A 17,481-nucleotide genomic window follows, 5' to 3' on the forward strand; every position below is an offset into this window, starting at 1 on the left:
TGAATACATTTTTTTTTTTTTTCGAAAGAAGTTGCATATTAAACAGATACAATTTCTACATTGTGCTACACAAGCTGTCCTTAAACTGGCCACTGAAGATACTATGTTCTTAATAATTGACCGTCACTGCTAAGCCCTGCACTGAACTTTTCCCCCCCTACATTATTTGCATTCCCCCCACAGCAGCCCACTTTAAGACCCAGCACTTTGCTCTGGCATTCCGAGGTAAGCCGGTGGGACACAGCCCTTCACTTTAATGTTTGTCTGTAGGAATTTGTCTTCAGCCATATGTACCAGATTACTGGAGATGCACTTAGGTGGCGGTGGATCAAAGAGCTGGGGAGAGTGCTACTTTTGCTTAAACTGTGAGGGGGGGAGATGTAAGTGAATTACGTCACTACAAGGTATCTTGTCTCTCCATGTCTTAGTATAGATAAGATAGGTGTACTGATGTCATTGATGTAATGGGTGAGATGCCATGTCAGGGCCTGGAAGTCCATCACACAAACACGCACACATAAAACCTGCTGCCTCTGTGTATTGCCGAGTCATTTATTTATTGTAGGCATGCAGAGTGAAAGGTTAGATGGGAGGGTCAGGTTTCACAAGCCGCAAGGGCGGTTAGTTGTTATGGCAACTGAAGCCAGTCCTCTCCTCAGGTAACATAAGGTACAAAGATGAAGTAAGGAGTTGGAACAGAGGTATTATGTCAAAATATGACTGGCGGTGGGATTAGTCGTCACAATCATGACCCATGGACGTTGTAAGTTTACAGTATACACTCTGTGATCCATATCTTCCTTTTTACATTACATTAACTTCCGTACCAGTAATAAGTCTGTCAAAACAGGTATAATGTTGTCACATGGTCTATATTTCACTTTGGAATAAAACCTTTGACTTGAAACTAAGAATAGTTGAGTAGGCACAAGTATAGTATCATAGGTCTATCTGAGTGACCCTCTGCCTTCCTCTTTATCTCTGTTCCATCACAGCCAGGCAAACTAAATAATTCAGACTCATGAGAGCCACAGTTGGCATCCTAAAGAAACTACTGTACTGAACACAATCAGGCAGGAGGGAAGAGATGCCTGATGCAATTGTGCCATCTACTGGTGAAAGAATGCAAAGCCACATGTACCTACTGTAGAGTGTGTTCTTGGACCTCTGTACTTATGAGGGCAGTAATTGAAAGGATTAAAGGGGTTTTCAACGTGTTTTAGGACCCCTTAGCTGAAAGAGAACTGGAGTAGGGACCCCCTACTGCATACAGAGTTTGATATTAATATATTATTTAAACTTAATGTTTTAATGTTAAACATACATGTGGAACAGTGACCCCTTAAGCTTAACTGTATGGCCACCATAGTGGCTACCTTACCTATACTAGTAATAGTATAGCTTATCTTCAATGTGTAATTTAAATGTTTAGTTTTTTCACAAATAGGCCAATGTAGCTTTGCTATTAATGTGTTGGAGTCATATGAATGTATATTTGCAGACATTTTATTTTAAACTTTAAAAACAATAACTTTTTAACGTAATTTGGCGGCCCCCCTGCTTTAACTCTGAAGACCCCCCCCTAGGGGTCACGGACCCCCTGTTGAAGATCTCTGGAAAGGATGAGAGAAATCCCTTATTAAAGTGAGACTATATGTGACTTAACTTTAAATATGAATGACTAAATAAGCGATAAACAAAGTAAAAGTTTGACTGACAGTGACCTGGCATTTTGATTCAAATGTTGGTAAACTGTGATCGGTGTGCGAAAATACATGCATCACCTTTCTCCAAAAAGCAAAGGCAGACGTCAGGATGCAAAATTACCGAAATGTTTCTACATGTACATGTACACGTAACTATTGGCAAAAAATGCTGTGATCAATTTGGAAACCCATCGCTCATATGAAGGAGCTTATTATTGAAAAATTGATTTTCAGGGCCTTTACAATTTCCAAAGTAGTTGTTTGTTTTAGAAGGAAGTTTTGGCTTCAAAAAATGAGAGTTTAATAGAAAAATCCTTGATTTTGTGGCTGCAAAGATGCTATACTGTATGGAAAATGTGGTAAAAATGTACAAAAAGGACTTATTTATATAATGTTTTTGCTAGCTCTCTGTCGCTAGTATGGGTTGACAGACACTGAACAGTGGCCACACCCTAAATCTGTGATGCTGAGGCAAGTAGTTTGCCTTGCAAAGCGTCAAATGCATTAGAAAAGAATTGTCCCTTGTCCACTTGATATACGTGATCCTTTTTTCATAGACACACACATTTAAAAATGTATGTACTATTGATGGCTAACACCAAGTTTTTTTTTTTACAATTGAGCATTGGTTAGGGTGAGGGTCAAAGTTTAGCCTAGTATAGGGTTAGGGGATAGATTTGGAGTGAAAATAATAGTTAGGATTAGTTAAAAGAAGAAGCAACACTGACATAATGCTGCATACATACATGGCCCAGGTATTAGTAGTCAAATTATAGAATGTGGTCAATGGAAGGTCCTTGGAAATATAGCAATCCAAACAGTATTTCAAGTTATAGCAATACAAATTAGTATAATTTAAACAGTTTTTTACTGCATGAAACAGGTCATTATATTGTATATACATTGTATATTACAATACATTAAAAAGACTTGTTCTCAAATCATCAGCTAATTGTTTGCTGAAATGACAACATATTAGTATTATTTAATCAACCATCTTCATCAAATGTGTTTTGCATTAGCGGCCTCATTATCCATCCTCCTCTTCCTCTCAACTGTTTTATAATTGACTCTGGATGCACAGGCCAGTTGCATAAGACACACGTGGTTGTGGAACCCTCTAGAAAATACTGATTTGGGATTAAGAGGTTTATTACGGGGTTTCGTAATGAGCACAGAGGGAGGATTTGGGAAACCTCAACAGCAGTACTTTTGCTAGGAGACATTTGCTGAAGAGGATCACAAACCAGAAATACATTGTGTGCGTGGATGTGGAAGTGTGTGTTAAGCATGACTCAGGGGAATCCCATCGAAAAGCATTGGTCCTCTTGTCCGCTGCACAATCTCTGATGACTACACAAACCTTGAGTGGTATCCCATTTAAGCTTGTAGTGTTTACAGATCGTGATCCAATGATACAGCATGTGCTGCTAAAATAACCTGCAAGAGATATGATGTCTGAAACTTAAAAAAAATAAATCCCCCGTAATCTTAATTGAACTTGGGAAAAGGTATTTATATTGTCTCAGTGCATTAGCAGGAGGAACACACTACTCTGCTTACTATGATAAATCCCCCAGTTTGAACAGATACCATACTGGAAATATTTACGTAGACTGCTAATAAGACTAAACCTTACACGAACACATAACATAGTTAAGAGAGTTGAGATTGTATGAAAATGGGGATGGACAAAACATTAGAAACACCACTCAGTATAATTCGGTTCACTAGAACATTACCACTAAGTATGGCCGGAAAATATAGTACAGTTAAATCAACACCTCTATGACACCATTTCAACAAAAAAACAGAATACACCTGCAATAACTGATTTTCTGGCCACTTGGAGGCAGCAGAAACAAGTTTTAAACACAATAATGACATATTATCCAAGCTGCTATAGAAAAGTTAGCAATAAGTGGCCTGTTTACACATGCAGCAGATTATTAGCAACATTAGCATTTATTTGGAGTCGTGTCTCTGGCTGCCTGACAAATGTGAGTTTAGTATTGAATCTCCTTTTAGCTCTGTTTTTGGTCTCCGCCAACTGCTGAGAAGCTCTTAGCTGCTTTATGCTCCCCCATGTTCACTAGCTAGGTGCTATTCTCGCATTGCCAGACCTATCTCCACAGTGTTGTGTCAGCGTCAGTGCTGGAGTAGCTTGGTGTTAAGTTCGTCTGGCTTTTTTGTTGTTGCTTAAACAGAAAACCATGCTTAGTAAAATGGTAATCAGCAGTTCTTCAGATAGTACACACAGTATTCTAATGTGTGGTAACAATGAATTGCCTATATTACATTCTGGAGCCATGCTCTGTTTTCCTGCTGCTTTTCATGTTATCTGATCAGTAATGCAAAGTACTGTCCTATTGGACATTTCTCTATGGGACTCTAAATATCCCTTTTCTGTTCTCTAAAGGTCTGCAGAAAGTACTCATGAACTGGACATGGAAGCGCCTCTGTCAGTGCCTCAGACATTTGCCTATACAAATGTGAATGCAAGCTAAACGTGCACTGTTTCTCTTTATCAGCCGTTTAATCTTTAGTAGCAGCTAAAGCCACACAAACATGGACTTCTCGTCAAGCCGCACATGGGAGACGGTAAGACACAGCTTTGACTTTTTCTAACTGTTTGACCAACCTAATGGTGGGATAAAATGATGAAAGTCTGATCCACTTTTGTGCTAACATGTTGAATTCTTACTGTATGTAGGCTGCTCACAGACAGTATGTCTGTGGTGAGGAGGAGGTGGCAGCAACCCGGCAGCCACACGACAACCAGGCCGAAGCTCTAGTGAGGACAAGACTACACTGATCCTCATCGGCCTCATTGGTAGTCTGACCGCAGACATAGAAAGTACTTGTGATTACTTCCCCGTAATCTATGGTCTCATCTCAGGGGTCAGGAGTCAGTTGACTCCTATTTCTCTCCCTTACTTTATACCCGTCACACTCTTCGGCCCTTCAAACCGCTCTTCTTCTTTGTTCATTTTGATCACAAATTCATTCGCACTGCATAAGTGCAGCAACAGGAGGATTGTCAGAGGTATCTGTTAACTCAAGTTCACTTCACTCAGAAACATGATTGCTGAAACAGAGGGATAACCGGGACTTCAGCGAAGACTCCTGGATTCCGTTACTTGCAGAAGGCAAGAAGAAGCTCACAGACGGACAAAACAAACATGCAAAGGTTAGCGCATCATGTTGTTTTGGTTCTGAATTTTATTTTCAGGATTTGTGAAATACTTTATTTTCAGGGGTAATGATGCTCAAGTGTCCATTTATCTATTCAGCCTACTTGAACTCATTGACTTATTTTAGACATCAACCACAAGAAGTCGAACACAGAGCGACCTGTAGGAGAGATGGTAAAAGAAGTCACCTTTAAACTTAACAAATACATTATATCCACATATTTAGACTAACATAAATTGTTATTTATGGTTACATTAGGTTATGAGGTCATAAGAAGTAGGGATTCAAGGATTGATCGTATAAAAGAGAAATAATCAAGTACAAAAATGAACCTAATAACTAAACTACTGTATACAGTAGATTCTAATAAACTGCTATTCAAACAGGTCTGTCAGAGACAAGGCCAAAACTACCAGGACAATGAGGTCATTCCCTCAGTATTTTCTTCTGGGAATTTTGGGGGTTTAGCAACATACCTTGGGCAGATTATATTCCACTGTTAAAAACTAATTTCAGTATTTTTCCACCAGAATTTGTTTCCTGTGTGTGGAAAGGGCTTTGAAACAGTATTTAGACCTTGTCATTAAAGTATTTTACTGGTCTGTAATTCTCTTATTTGTTACAATTTCTTAATTCTGGAAGATTCATGGGAATAACTATTTAATTTGATAGGGAAACATATTTTATATATATATATATATATATATATATATATATATATATATATATATATATATATATATATATGTATATCATTATACTTGAATAGAGGAGATGAAGGCCAAACTCACTGCATCGCAAAGTCAGAAGGAATGGTACAGTAGCCTAACATTAGTATTCGTCTTTTTGGTTAATTAAAAGATACAACATCAATGCTTAACGACATTGTAATCAGGCCATTGTTTACCCACGTGTTTATTATTTAACACTACGTGATAGTGGCAGCCACAGGGCGGTGATAAGAGGCAGAGGTGACAGTGTTTCCGTCCAGTCTCTGAAGCATCATTTACCGCTAACGGCCCCTTTAAGAAAGCAGCGCCGAACACTGACGAAATCTCCTCGGCCCAGCTCCCTGCCAGTTTCTGCGAGATCAACAAGACGAAGGCAAGCTTAGCTAATGTTAGTATCTGCAAGCTCCGGGCGAACGGTGCTAGTCAGGGCAGCTCTCTCCAGTCCAGACAGGAGGGAGACGCAACTGGTATCTTTTTCTCAGTGTTTGCCTACCTAACCGCTCAACAATTAGCTAGTCGGTGGACAGATTGTTGAGGATGGATGGACCAAGTGAGCGGTTTTCGCCGTCGTGAGACTGGCGCTAATTTGGACGTCCTGAGCAGCAGGTGTACTGAAGGATAAAGCAGACCAAAGGCAATCTCAGTGTTCATGAAACTTTGCTACGATTTACGTGCTGGGTAAGAAGACTTGATCTTTATAACGTTCTTCAAATGTGTATTGATAGAAAACAATTAACGTGAAGGGTATTGCTATATGCCAACCGCCTGTCTTACTGTTTCGTCGGGGTCAGCCAAAATGCGGATTAACTGTTACAGTATTTCTCATGTTGTGTAACGGTATGTTGTTACAGATATGAGAAAATGTCCGACCGTTTGAGGGTTTATTGTAACAGTTAACTCGAGGCCTAACGTTAGCTAGCTAAATTCAAACTCCAGCGTTTAATTCAGTCGCTGACTCAACTGCTAGTTAAAATATAACGGGAACATTTGAATTCAACAGTGCAGTGTGGCCTAGCTAGCTAACGTTAAACTGTTACGTACCATCGTGAACATCAAAGTCTAACGGTCGTCCGCTGCCTTCAAACACCCCATTACAATATCACTGAAACATGTTACAGCTACTTTGTATTCATATTGCTTCATATTCTGAATTATGGTTCAACTTTTCCATTCATGTTTGGACATTATGCAAATTGACTTGCACACTTGAAGCTTGACCTGAAATCTGTCACAGACATTGAACAATTTAACGTTACAATGTTTTACGTTTTTGTCAAAGATAATGTACCGTACCTTTTTTATTCAAAGAACATAAACAAGTGTTCACACAAAAACTGTCCCTACCAGAGGTGCATGTACAATAATATACATAACGTTATAATATCAAAAAATATTAGAAAACGTGATACAAATTTAAATCAATGTGTCATCGGTCTATGAGAAATGTATCAAACACAAAATTAGTCTTTTTAAATTATCTTATAGTGTTGCCATATTGATGCAGTTCTTGATAGAAATGTCCAAGTTTTGGTGCATTCTTGTGAATGTGGAATTTTCCTAATAATGAAATTAACTGTAGAAAAATAATCTCATTACCTTCTAAACCTATAAGAATGTCCTTATCCTTCTTAAAAAATGTTGAACATCAACCCAAAATATTCCGCTACACATACAGTGATAAACCAGATGACACATTCTTTCTGAAACTGCATAAGGTATTCGAAAAGTGCTGGGGTGATATGTTCACTTACAGTAGGAAGCTCTGACATCTTAAGATGTGAGAGCACTGTTCTAAAAGGTGCTGTCAAACCAAAATAAAATTTCCCATTCTGATCAGTGGGGAAGTGGGGACAAGCATTCGATTTCTGCCCTGAATTGATCCCGCCTTGTTCGCCTCACACAGAGTACAGATTTCTAATTTGAGAGAGAGGGCAGATTGACATGTTGTTAAGGAAGTATTGATGGCTTCTGTCCTGGTTTATATAACTGCATGGTAAAATAATAGCAGTAGAGTAGGAGGGACGCTGCATTGAAGGCAGTGAGTGCCAGGGCAGGGTTATTAGAGGGCAACGACAAAGTATTTTAAGGCTGTCTATGGTAGATATGGTAGCCCACTGAATTTTAAATCATCCTTGTCAAAAAAACGCATGCTAAAGTAATATCAGTGCTCGGATAGCCGTTCAGCAGGGGGACTCTAAATCCATAATAGTTGTCAATTACTCTGACATTACAAAAAGAGCACTGGGAATTGGTTATTAACTATCTCATTGTCTAAGAATGACGAAGAAAATGCAGAATAAAGGGACAAATCTTACACTGTGTAATCCTTTGCAGATCAGTGGTGTTTATAACACAAACTAACCATTCAAAAGCTGCAGTGGAAAGAAAAAAAAAAAAAACTAACCTGGACATGATGTTGGCTTTGAAATGCACGCCATAACTGACTTTTATTTGTGTTCAGCCAACTACATGTTGCCCGTAGGACTGCACTAGTGAGCTAGATAAAGGCAAGTGCATTCTTTTCATTCCTACCATATCTTAATTGTTCTTGTTTCCAAATTTGTTGAGTGGGACTCAACATGATCAAATAAAAATAAGAGGCTTGATGAAAACATTTACGATAACAATGTGTATTCAGATTGAGACTTAGTTTCAACTTAAGAATGTGGATACCCAGTAGCTACTTCTGTTGGGTAGATAGTGGGCAGTTTGGTTGGAGAGGTGATACAGTAGTTGCTTGTAGGCCTGTTAGTGGGAATGGGACCTGGCAGTAGGGCTGCACAATTAATCGCAATTGTATCGAAATCGCAATATGGACTGGTGCAATATCCAAATCGCAGAGGGGCGCAATATTTGTTAATGGCAAAATATGTGTCCAACCATTCTGAATTGGGTATTGTGATGCTGCAGAGACGTCGCGGCCTACAAATCGTATCCTACAGACTAAAGAAAACAATCTTTGTTTGGTACAGTCACACTGTAATCATTTCAATTTCTTTCAATAATTAATAATTTTCAATGAAAATGATACAAAAACGACCATTCCCTCCAATATCGTGAATCATATCGCAATCGTCAATATAGCCCTACCTGGCAGCATACTTTGCTTCGTTACAGACAGTTCTTATTCATCATGGCAGCAGCCTGATGTTTTTCTTCTTCTGACCATTTGTTGCCTGTCTCTTCACTATAAATGCAGGAAAGTGATAAACAAAAGTAAAAGCTACCCGTTGGAACATTCTATGTAATTCTGGCAATGAAATGAGATATCCAAAGGTCATGTTAAAATCTCTCTCTGTCTCACAGTGTCTTATGAAACTTGTAGAAGTTGGGATTAGCTCTACAGGTGAGCCGCCTGCTATACTGAGCCTTGTTTCTGGGTCAGTGGCGAAAAAGGGTTGGCAAGATGAGAAAATTGAAAAACTTTGAAAAAGCTTTTTTTTTTAAAAACATCCTTGAGTTTCGTTAAAATGTATATTTTGTGTTATTGTACATTTTATTTCATTTGAAATAGGATTTGCACCATTTTACAAAGGTAGGACCAAATGGACCTAAAATGTCAAGTGGTGTAACCACAAAGGAATGATAACTATTTAATATTTCATCCGCTACGTTGTTTGTGAGTGCACTCCTACAAATAACTCCTATTTCAAGATTTTACCCCAAAATAGATTTTATAAGAATTACTTCTAAATTTAAATTATATTTGTTATTGCAATGTCAAGTGGTCGACGTGCCGGAAACAACTTTTATTTTTCGAAGTAATCTTGGACAAAATGTGTTTTTTTTTTTTGTTTGTTTTTTACAGTGGATTAAAGTATTACATTTTTATCAAACATGAATTTACCTGCACATGATCATATTGTCAAGAAAAATACTGGTTACCCCATTTGACACAAACCAGTTACACCACCTAACGTGATGTTTCTATAGTCAAAAACCTTGTGGATGATGATAGGATGGCCTTGCATGGTTGTATGCAGCACATTTGAGGTAGAGCACCTGTAAAAGGAAACAAGGTTTTCATAAGTCCCCAAAGCGGAAACCCTACACTGGCATTTCCAGCTAACAAGCGCTTATTATCAAACTTTCTGTTATTGGAAAAAACCTGACTGCCTAATGTCCCAGATAAAACACAATGTGGCCTAGTTTGTGCGAGTGCTCTCGCCTGTGTTGTACTCAACAGTATGTGGTTGTTTAAGTAATCCACTTACACCCGTCCCCCCCCCCCCCCCACCCTTCCCTTCATGCATGGTTGATAGGCAACAGTTATATAGGACATAACTGGTGAAAGAGCTACTCAGGTCTCATTTGGCTATACCATGCCAGTGTCTTCTTATAGATGTAGATAGCCAAGGGTTATAGTAAGGCCATGCCTCTGAATAGTTATTAAAGTAAGATGAGTGTGTTGGTGTACAGCTGAAAACATAAAGATGTATCTGCCTACCATTAGAAAGTAATTGCTAGATGAATCAATGACAAAAATTAGCCATCTAACTTAATGTCTTGCTCCTGGGCAGTCTCTCTCTCTCTCTCTCTCTCTCTCTCTCTCTCTCTCTCTCTCTCTCTCTCTCTCTCTCTCTCTCTCTCTCTCTCTCTCTCTCTCTCTCTCTCTCTCTCTCTCTCTCTCTCTCTCTCTCTCTCTCTCTCAGCATGACTGAAGGTACAGTGTTGCCAAAGCAGAACAGCATAACACAGTAACAATGAGAACATTGACAGCATTAAGGGAAACATGAACAATTGCATGTACACACTCACTTTCTCTCTCTCTTTCACACACACACACACACACACACACACACACACACACATATATATACACATACATACATACACATACACAAAAGTTGATTTATTTCAGTAATTCCGTTCAAAAAGTGAAACTTGTATAATGTATACATTCATTCCACACAGACTCATATATTTCAAGTGTTTATTTCTTTTAATTTTGATGATTAGAACTGACAACTAATGAAAACCCCAAATTCAGTATCTCAGAAAATTAGAATATTGTGACAAGGTTCAATATTGAAGACACCTGGTGCCACACTCTAATCAGCTAATTAACTCAAAACACATGCAAAGGCCTTTAAATGGTCTCTCAGTCTAGTTCTGTAGGCTACACAATCATGGGGAAGACTGACTGGCGACTTGACAGCTGTCCAAAAGACGACCATTGACACCTTGCACAAGGAGGGCAAGACACAAAAGGTCATTGCTAAAGAGGCTGGCTGTTCAGAGCTCTGTGGCCAAGCACATTAATAGAGAGGCGACGGGAAGGAAAAGATGTGGTAGAAGAAAGTGTACAAGCAATAGGGATAACCGCACCCTGGAGAGGATTGTGAAACAAAACCCATTCAAAAATGTGGGGGAGATTCACAAAGAGTGGACTGCAGCTGGAGTCAGTGCTTCAAGAACGTGCTTCAAGACTGATACGGCAGACTTCAATACTGCAGCTCCACCGCCCAATAACTACTGCGCAGACTCTTGCAACAAAAATTTATTTAAACAAAATGACTTTACATATTGTATCTTGATTGACCAACCATGAATGTTTCTTTAATGAGTTTTAATTGTGAAAAATAGGGCATATCAACCAAAATATAGTCAATTTACAGTGATATACGTATAAAACATAATAGACTAAATGACTTCTATGACAAAACTGATTATCAGAATAGTTGATTGAACTGCTGTCGATTAATTTCAGCTCTAATAGACACTACAGTTGCAGTATTTGAAGATTATATTAATTTAATTTTTTATTTAATTTATGCTCTTTATTGATACCCAATGGGGAAATTACAATTCTTATTACATGATTGTCTACTGATATAAAATTGAGAAACACTGATCCGTAGGGCAACAGGCATTAGACTACACATTAGACTTACAGTACAGCCTGATATCCATGAATGACCGTGATTGGCTGTTGCATTGAGTGTGACCTGTGTGACCAAGAGTAACCTCAAGCTACTATGGGTTATGAGGAGAAGATTACTCAGACATAAGTGTACACACACACACACTCTCTTCTCTCTCAAGCACACTCTAAGCCTATACTGTAGGCTTACAAGCCTACAGTATAGGCTTACTGTTTCAGCAAACACACACCAGGCTTGTTAAGCTACTCACCCTTAACTAATGCAGTGTTTCTCATACATTGATTTATCTGTGGCAGCCGCTACAATATAAACGTTGAACGCCACATATTGATTTGCTATTTTATTTTATTTTTTACTATTTTATAATGGGTAAAATCTTATTTCATTGTAGAGCTGCGCACAGCGCATTGATTCACTCAGCCCCCTCAAACCGCTCATTCACCCCTTAACCCCGCCACCACAGATGGACTCTAATTCTGTGGGAAACACTGTAATGTATGCAGTAATAATCAAACACAATGCGTGTGTGTGTGTGTGTGTGTGTGTTGCTACATTGTCATTTTGTTTTATGTGCATGTGTGTGTGCATATCTTAGCCTATCTGTTGTTGTGTTGTGTGACTGCACCAGCCGCTCCCCAGGCTGGTGTGTTAGCAATGACTTATGATTAGGTAAAGGTGGATGGAGGTGTCCTTGTGTTTGTACATAACTGAGCAAATGTATCACGAGGCCTGTTTGTGTGTATTCCCACAGTAACATTCACATAGTGATCAGACCTTGAGCTAAAGCCTCTTCCTCCTCCTCCTCCACCTCCTCCACCTCCTCTTCCTGTCTTTTCTTTTCATCCTCCTATTTAAGATGACGTTGTGGTTGAAACTGCCTGTGGACTAGAGAAAGAAATAAAGGAAGATAAAAGAAAATAAATAAAGAAAAGGTAGCCTGAAGAACACTGCAGTTAAAGGACACGAGGATTTGCATGGAAACGAGTAACGTCTTGTCAAATAAGAGCTTATAGTTTATATAGATTATGGCTGTTTCATACATATTAGCATTTCCTTACAGACTGAATGGAGTGTGATTTGTTCATTGCGTTTTCAATTGAAATCTGAATAAAACATCAATACCATGGGCGTTTTTGAATTGCTAACTGCTTTCATTAGTCACTATTGTTATGGCTTGGTTTTGTGGTAGCTAAGTGTGGGTAGTTTGAGCTGACCAGTGGCTTACTGAGCTGCAGCACCGAGTAGGCTGGCTCAGGTGGTGACTGTGAGAACAGATTTCATTGTGACAGGCGTCTGGACAGAAGATGAGGGAAGTGTTTATCAAGCTGCCAGTTTCCACTCACCAGTCACCTCTGTGATTTCCACTTAGTCTTTGTGTGTTTTCCCCATAAAATGTATCGATATTCTGCTTGTAAATGCGTCATCTAATAATCCAGGATGTCAGCAGAATAATGTGAGAAAATAATTTAGTAGCCGGACATCCCAAGGTCATCATTAAGATGGAGCTTTCTGATGTCTGTACTGAGCTCTTTGGACTTTCCCATTGTGATGTATGTGGCTCAATCTAATGTGTGCGGTCAAAAAAGCCCTACTTGTACAGGCATAGAGAAGTTACCAACTGTAGTAAAACATAGTCACCAGGAAGTTGAGGGGCAGAATAAGAGCATTGGAGCAGTCCTTTATGGTGGCGGACCAGAAAAATGTCTCAATCTCGTGAGGATTGATCTAATAAGGGATTTGGGATGTACCCTTTGCCTATATTTACATTATATGAAAGTAATTGGGTTAATTACTTTCTTAATTTTCATTCATTCAGCCTTAATACAAGGTTAATGTGTAGTCACTGGAGAAAAAAAAAGTTGCAAAACAGTCCAGCAGTTTATCAGTCAGACAACCATCTTCGTAGTCTGACAGCTAGTCTTCCTGTCAATGTGCTTCCAGTCAAGCAGATTAAATATCTTTGAGGATTACATCAAGAAGAGTAAAACGTAATCCCTTCCCAAATGACAAACCACTGCAGTCAAAAATCAACTCATTCATGTTGACTTCACATTCTGTGGCTTCGTGCTTAGCTGCTGGAAAGGAGGACAGATTGTTGTGACACGTTGTTGACATGCTGCATTCAGTCGTATCTACTCCTATGAGAATACATGACCTCGTAGAGTAGTACTACAGGGGGAATCTCACTATTTCATTCAGTCAACTTTTCTCATTCAAGGAAAGGACTTAATGGAGGTGGTGGCTAGAAAGCCAACACTTTGGGTGCAGTCATAGGCCAAAATGAGGTTTGTGAACTGCAGTAAGGGGATCACTGTTTGCTTGCAGAGGCATTGCCAGTAACCGTTTAGCACCTGTTGTGGTTTCAAAGTGGCATGCTATATCAAATCTGAACTGTAGTTGACTTATATTGGCCTTTCTTTTGGTGAGCATTAATGAGGTCGTAAATGCTGTCTGTATTTTGCTTGTATCAGTGGGATTAATTTTACGGCAGTATCAGGCTACTGCTCCTGAATGCAGAGGAAACAGTAGCTTGTCTCCTGTGACTCTGTAAGCTGACACAAACAGCCCCCTCCCCGTTCTATCTGTCATCATTACATCTCAGTCCTTGATACCAAAACACGAGCATTAAGCCTTTGACAACCACTCACATCCACTGCCACTGCTCCCCGCCATGGAAATGAAATTAATAAATGAGGTCAGCAGATCTGCTGCTGTCAACTATTTGCCAGAGGAGTGAAAGGATGTGGTTTTCACAGCTCTAACAGGGTTACTGGGTCCATCTTTCTGTATAGGCCAAAGGGGAGAGCAAAACACAATCACTAACAAGGTTAGAGCTTCAATAGCATCAAAGGTTAGAGTTCGGCATGTGATATGTCATACGTTACCCTGGGGAATTAAAATAGGTGTAGATGTCCGACATTTTCAGATTAGGGTAAATGTGAAGTTTACCGATAGTGTAAGCTTTGAGATGCATTCCAAAAATAAAACCCCAAAGAGATAGCACCTAGTAGCATCTACTTTGATAAAATAATTGGTGTCATCACAGTAAAAGTCACCGTTTTGTTTAGCTTGACACTGTGAGCATGCTAGTGTTAGTATTTAGCTCAAAGCACCTCATGTCTAAGTTTTATCAGCTTGATATTTCCAGACTTTTTTCTAAACATGATTTTAATGACACAGAGACCCCAGCTGTAAAACATGGATTTCCATATGCTCTATATCTGTGATTGGTATTGACAATACTTTTAACACAACACATCTCCAAAAATCCATTAGACTCTCTGTTATTGAGTAGTATAACGCAACATTTAAAAAAATATTTTGCTGTTCATAAATGAATTTATAAATGAAGAGAAATATGTATTCATGCATAGTCCCTATAATATATAAACCATGGAATATAACCTTTTTGGGTGAAATTACAATGCTTGATGTTCATTTCCGTATTTTTTCACCTTCATCAAATGTGCAAGTCCAGTTTATAGCAAAGGGAAGGATAACCACTTCATTACTATATTCATTACTACATTTCTATATATTAGAAAATCATTTTCAAAGGAAGCCGTTTATTACACAGCCATACCAACAGTAGCCCCTGTGTTTTGTGTCCCTACAGGGTTGCCGTCAGCCATGTTAAGGTAAAGCCCAGGTGCGCGGTGTTGACCATGCTAAAGCGCCTGGACAAAATCCGCTTCCGAGGCCCCAGGACGAGAGACGACTTTCCGGATCTGGCAGAGTCGCCGCCTGCCTCCGACAACGAATGTAGCGACGACATGCAGCTGAAGCCCAGAACAGCTCTGCGTGACACAGAGGAGCTCCTGCGAGACCCTGTGAGTGCTCACTGCGTTACCTCGGTTGATATCCTTTCGCCTTTTTCTCATTCTTTCTCTCTGCCTTTTTGTATCTCTCTCTCTTCACGCATCATACTGAGTGAATGGTTATCTTGCTTATGTCTTTTTAGCCTTGACTGGCTTGGATGAACACACATAGCAGCGTTTTATTATATATTATTTTTTAATGTACTCATGAATTATTCCGTAAGAATAACACAAAAAAAAACATAGGGAGGGAGAAATTCCGTAGCCGCTGTTTTGTTGTTGTTTTAGCATCCTTAGCGATCTTAATACATGTGAAGGACTAAAAACAACACTATGTTGTTTTGCTTAGTCCTTGTTTAATTCAACTTTTGTCTTGTTTTTGGTTACTCCGTAGAGAAAAGGAGAATGATGGAGGGTGGGGTTGTCATGATGAAGAAAAATGGAAGAGATGACTGCGATACAGATTTTCCTATGGGGGACATGGAATAGAGATGGCAATCAACAGCAGACAAGAACAGAAATAGTGAAAGCAATGGTGAGATGAAGAGATATTGGATCACAGGAAGGGAACGAAAAATGAAAGGCGAGAAAAGATTAAAGCAGGGAAGGTGAAAAAGGAGAAAAGAGGACAGGAATTGAGCCTCAGAAGGTTGGTCTCCGAGATGTCTAGAGGGGAGGAGATGGACGGGATGAAGAGGAAATGGCGAGAAAGGACAAACTTACCAGCCTTGACCAAAAAAAAATAAATCCAGATCATGTTTTCTGATATTTCTACCTCCCACGCTAGATATTGTTCATATTTCATGAAATCTGCAGATCTCTCTATCGTACTTGTGGATGACTAAATTGGCAGTACCGTCGTCATCATCATTCACATGCACTGATAGGAAGATTTAAGATTAAAAACACTGGATTAGTTGCTTGATTGTATCATTTCCTGAATGAAGGCCCCAGGGATCTCTGTCGTTCTTTTACTTTCTCTCGTTGTTTCTCCTGAAATAGACAGCTGGAATTACTGTTGCATAGGATTTTTTTATTGTGGGTTTTCCTGCATCCCATTGAAAGCTGCACAAGGCCTGGTGGTAAATGAGTGGTACTTAGTGAGAAAACACCTCATAAGACCATAACCATCGGAGCAATATTTTTAATCAGTGATCTAACTGACTATGGCCCCTGTGGGCATGTGCAACGTGTATTTGTATGGATGCACATGTGCCTTCCTTGACTGGAAGATAGTGTGTCTGTGAGCTGCTGTTGTTTGTCTGTACGTGAACGGGTGTTTGCCTGCTTCAGTACCAGCCCACTGGGAGGGCATCGGCCACATCACTGCACTGATGTCACACTCAGTAGCCCCAAAATAGATCAAGCTAGCCCCCTTCCCTGCTAGGACACGTGTGCACGCACACACACTTACACAAGGCATGCAGTCTCTCCCACACAAAACATGCTGTTGCATTAAATGTCTAAAAGCTGCCCCTGCTTGGTGGGAAGCTCATCCTCTCTGCGTAGTGCCCTTCATAGGTCCCCACTGGCCAATTGGAGCCCACCAGACAAACTCCAGGACCAGATCACATGACCTGCCTCGAAACCTCACCTTTATTACCTCATATGTTAAAACGAAGACAGAGTGTGCCCTTGGGCTACATGCACTGAGACTTTATGACAAACCAGCCTGTGTCATCCATACTAAATAGGCAGAATGTCACTGGGCAGATGGTGTTCAGTCATTGCACAGACGACTGCATGCAACCTCACTGGCCTCGTCTTCCTTGTTCTGCTAGTGCAGGTGGCTTCCTCACTGCATTTGTCATACTTTGTGTCATCTTTTTCATTATCTCTAGTACATCTAAAGTACATTTTTAAACCAGCCAGGTAAGTTGATATGATGCAGGTCAAGCAGCTTGATAATAACATAGGAATAATCCCCAATATCAATTACTAGAATGTTACAACACTAAACAAATATCATTTTGATTAGTTGCATTTCTTTTTTTGATTAAAAGTCTATCAAAGCTCCAATGTCATGTAGCCTATTTGAAATTATGATTAGAAGCCACTTCCTAACCATTAGTGCTGAACACCTCTTAAATGTGCAGCTGCATGCAGAAGTCAGTACTCTCAGTAGTGGGTCATGAATGCTTGAGCC

General features: G+C 39.6%; 1 protein-coding gene across 2 annotated transcripts in view; it reads left to right on the plus strand.

Annotated features, from left to right (window-relative positions):
- Positions 1-5,920: 5,920 nt before the first annotated feature.
- The window catches only part of gramd4a (GRAM domain containing 4a), a 47,926-nt gene continuing 36,365 nt past the window's right edge, over positions 5,921-17,481 (plus strand). The window contains exons 1-2 of one of the 2 annotated variants that reach the window (XM_078281382.1): positions 5,921-6,310; positions 15,134-15,347. In XM_078281382.1, the coding sequence (XP_078137508.1) occupies positions 6,282-6,310; positions 15,134-15,347 (243 nt within the window). In that variant the 5' untranslated portion in view covers positions 5,921-6,281. The remainder of the gene's footprint in view (positions 6,311-15,133; positions 15,348-17,481) is intronic. The other variant, XM_078281381.1, reaches the window with a different exon arrangement.

This window comes from Sander vitreus, chromosome 23, assembly GCF_031162955.1.
Source record: "Sander vitreus isolate 19-12246 chromosome 23, sanVit1, whole genome shotgun sequence".
NCBI lineage: Eukaryota > Metazoa > Chordata > Actinopteri > Perciformes > Percidae > Sander > Sander vitreus.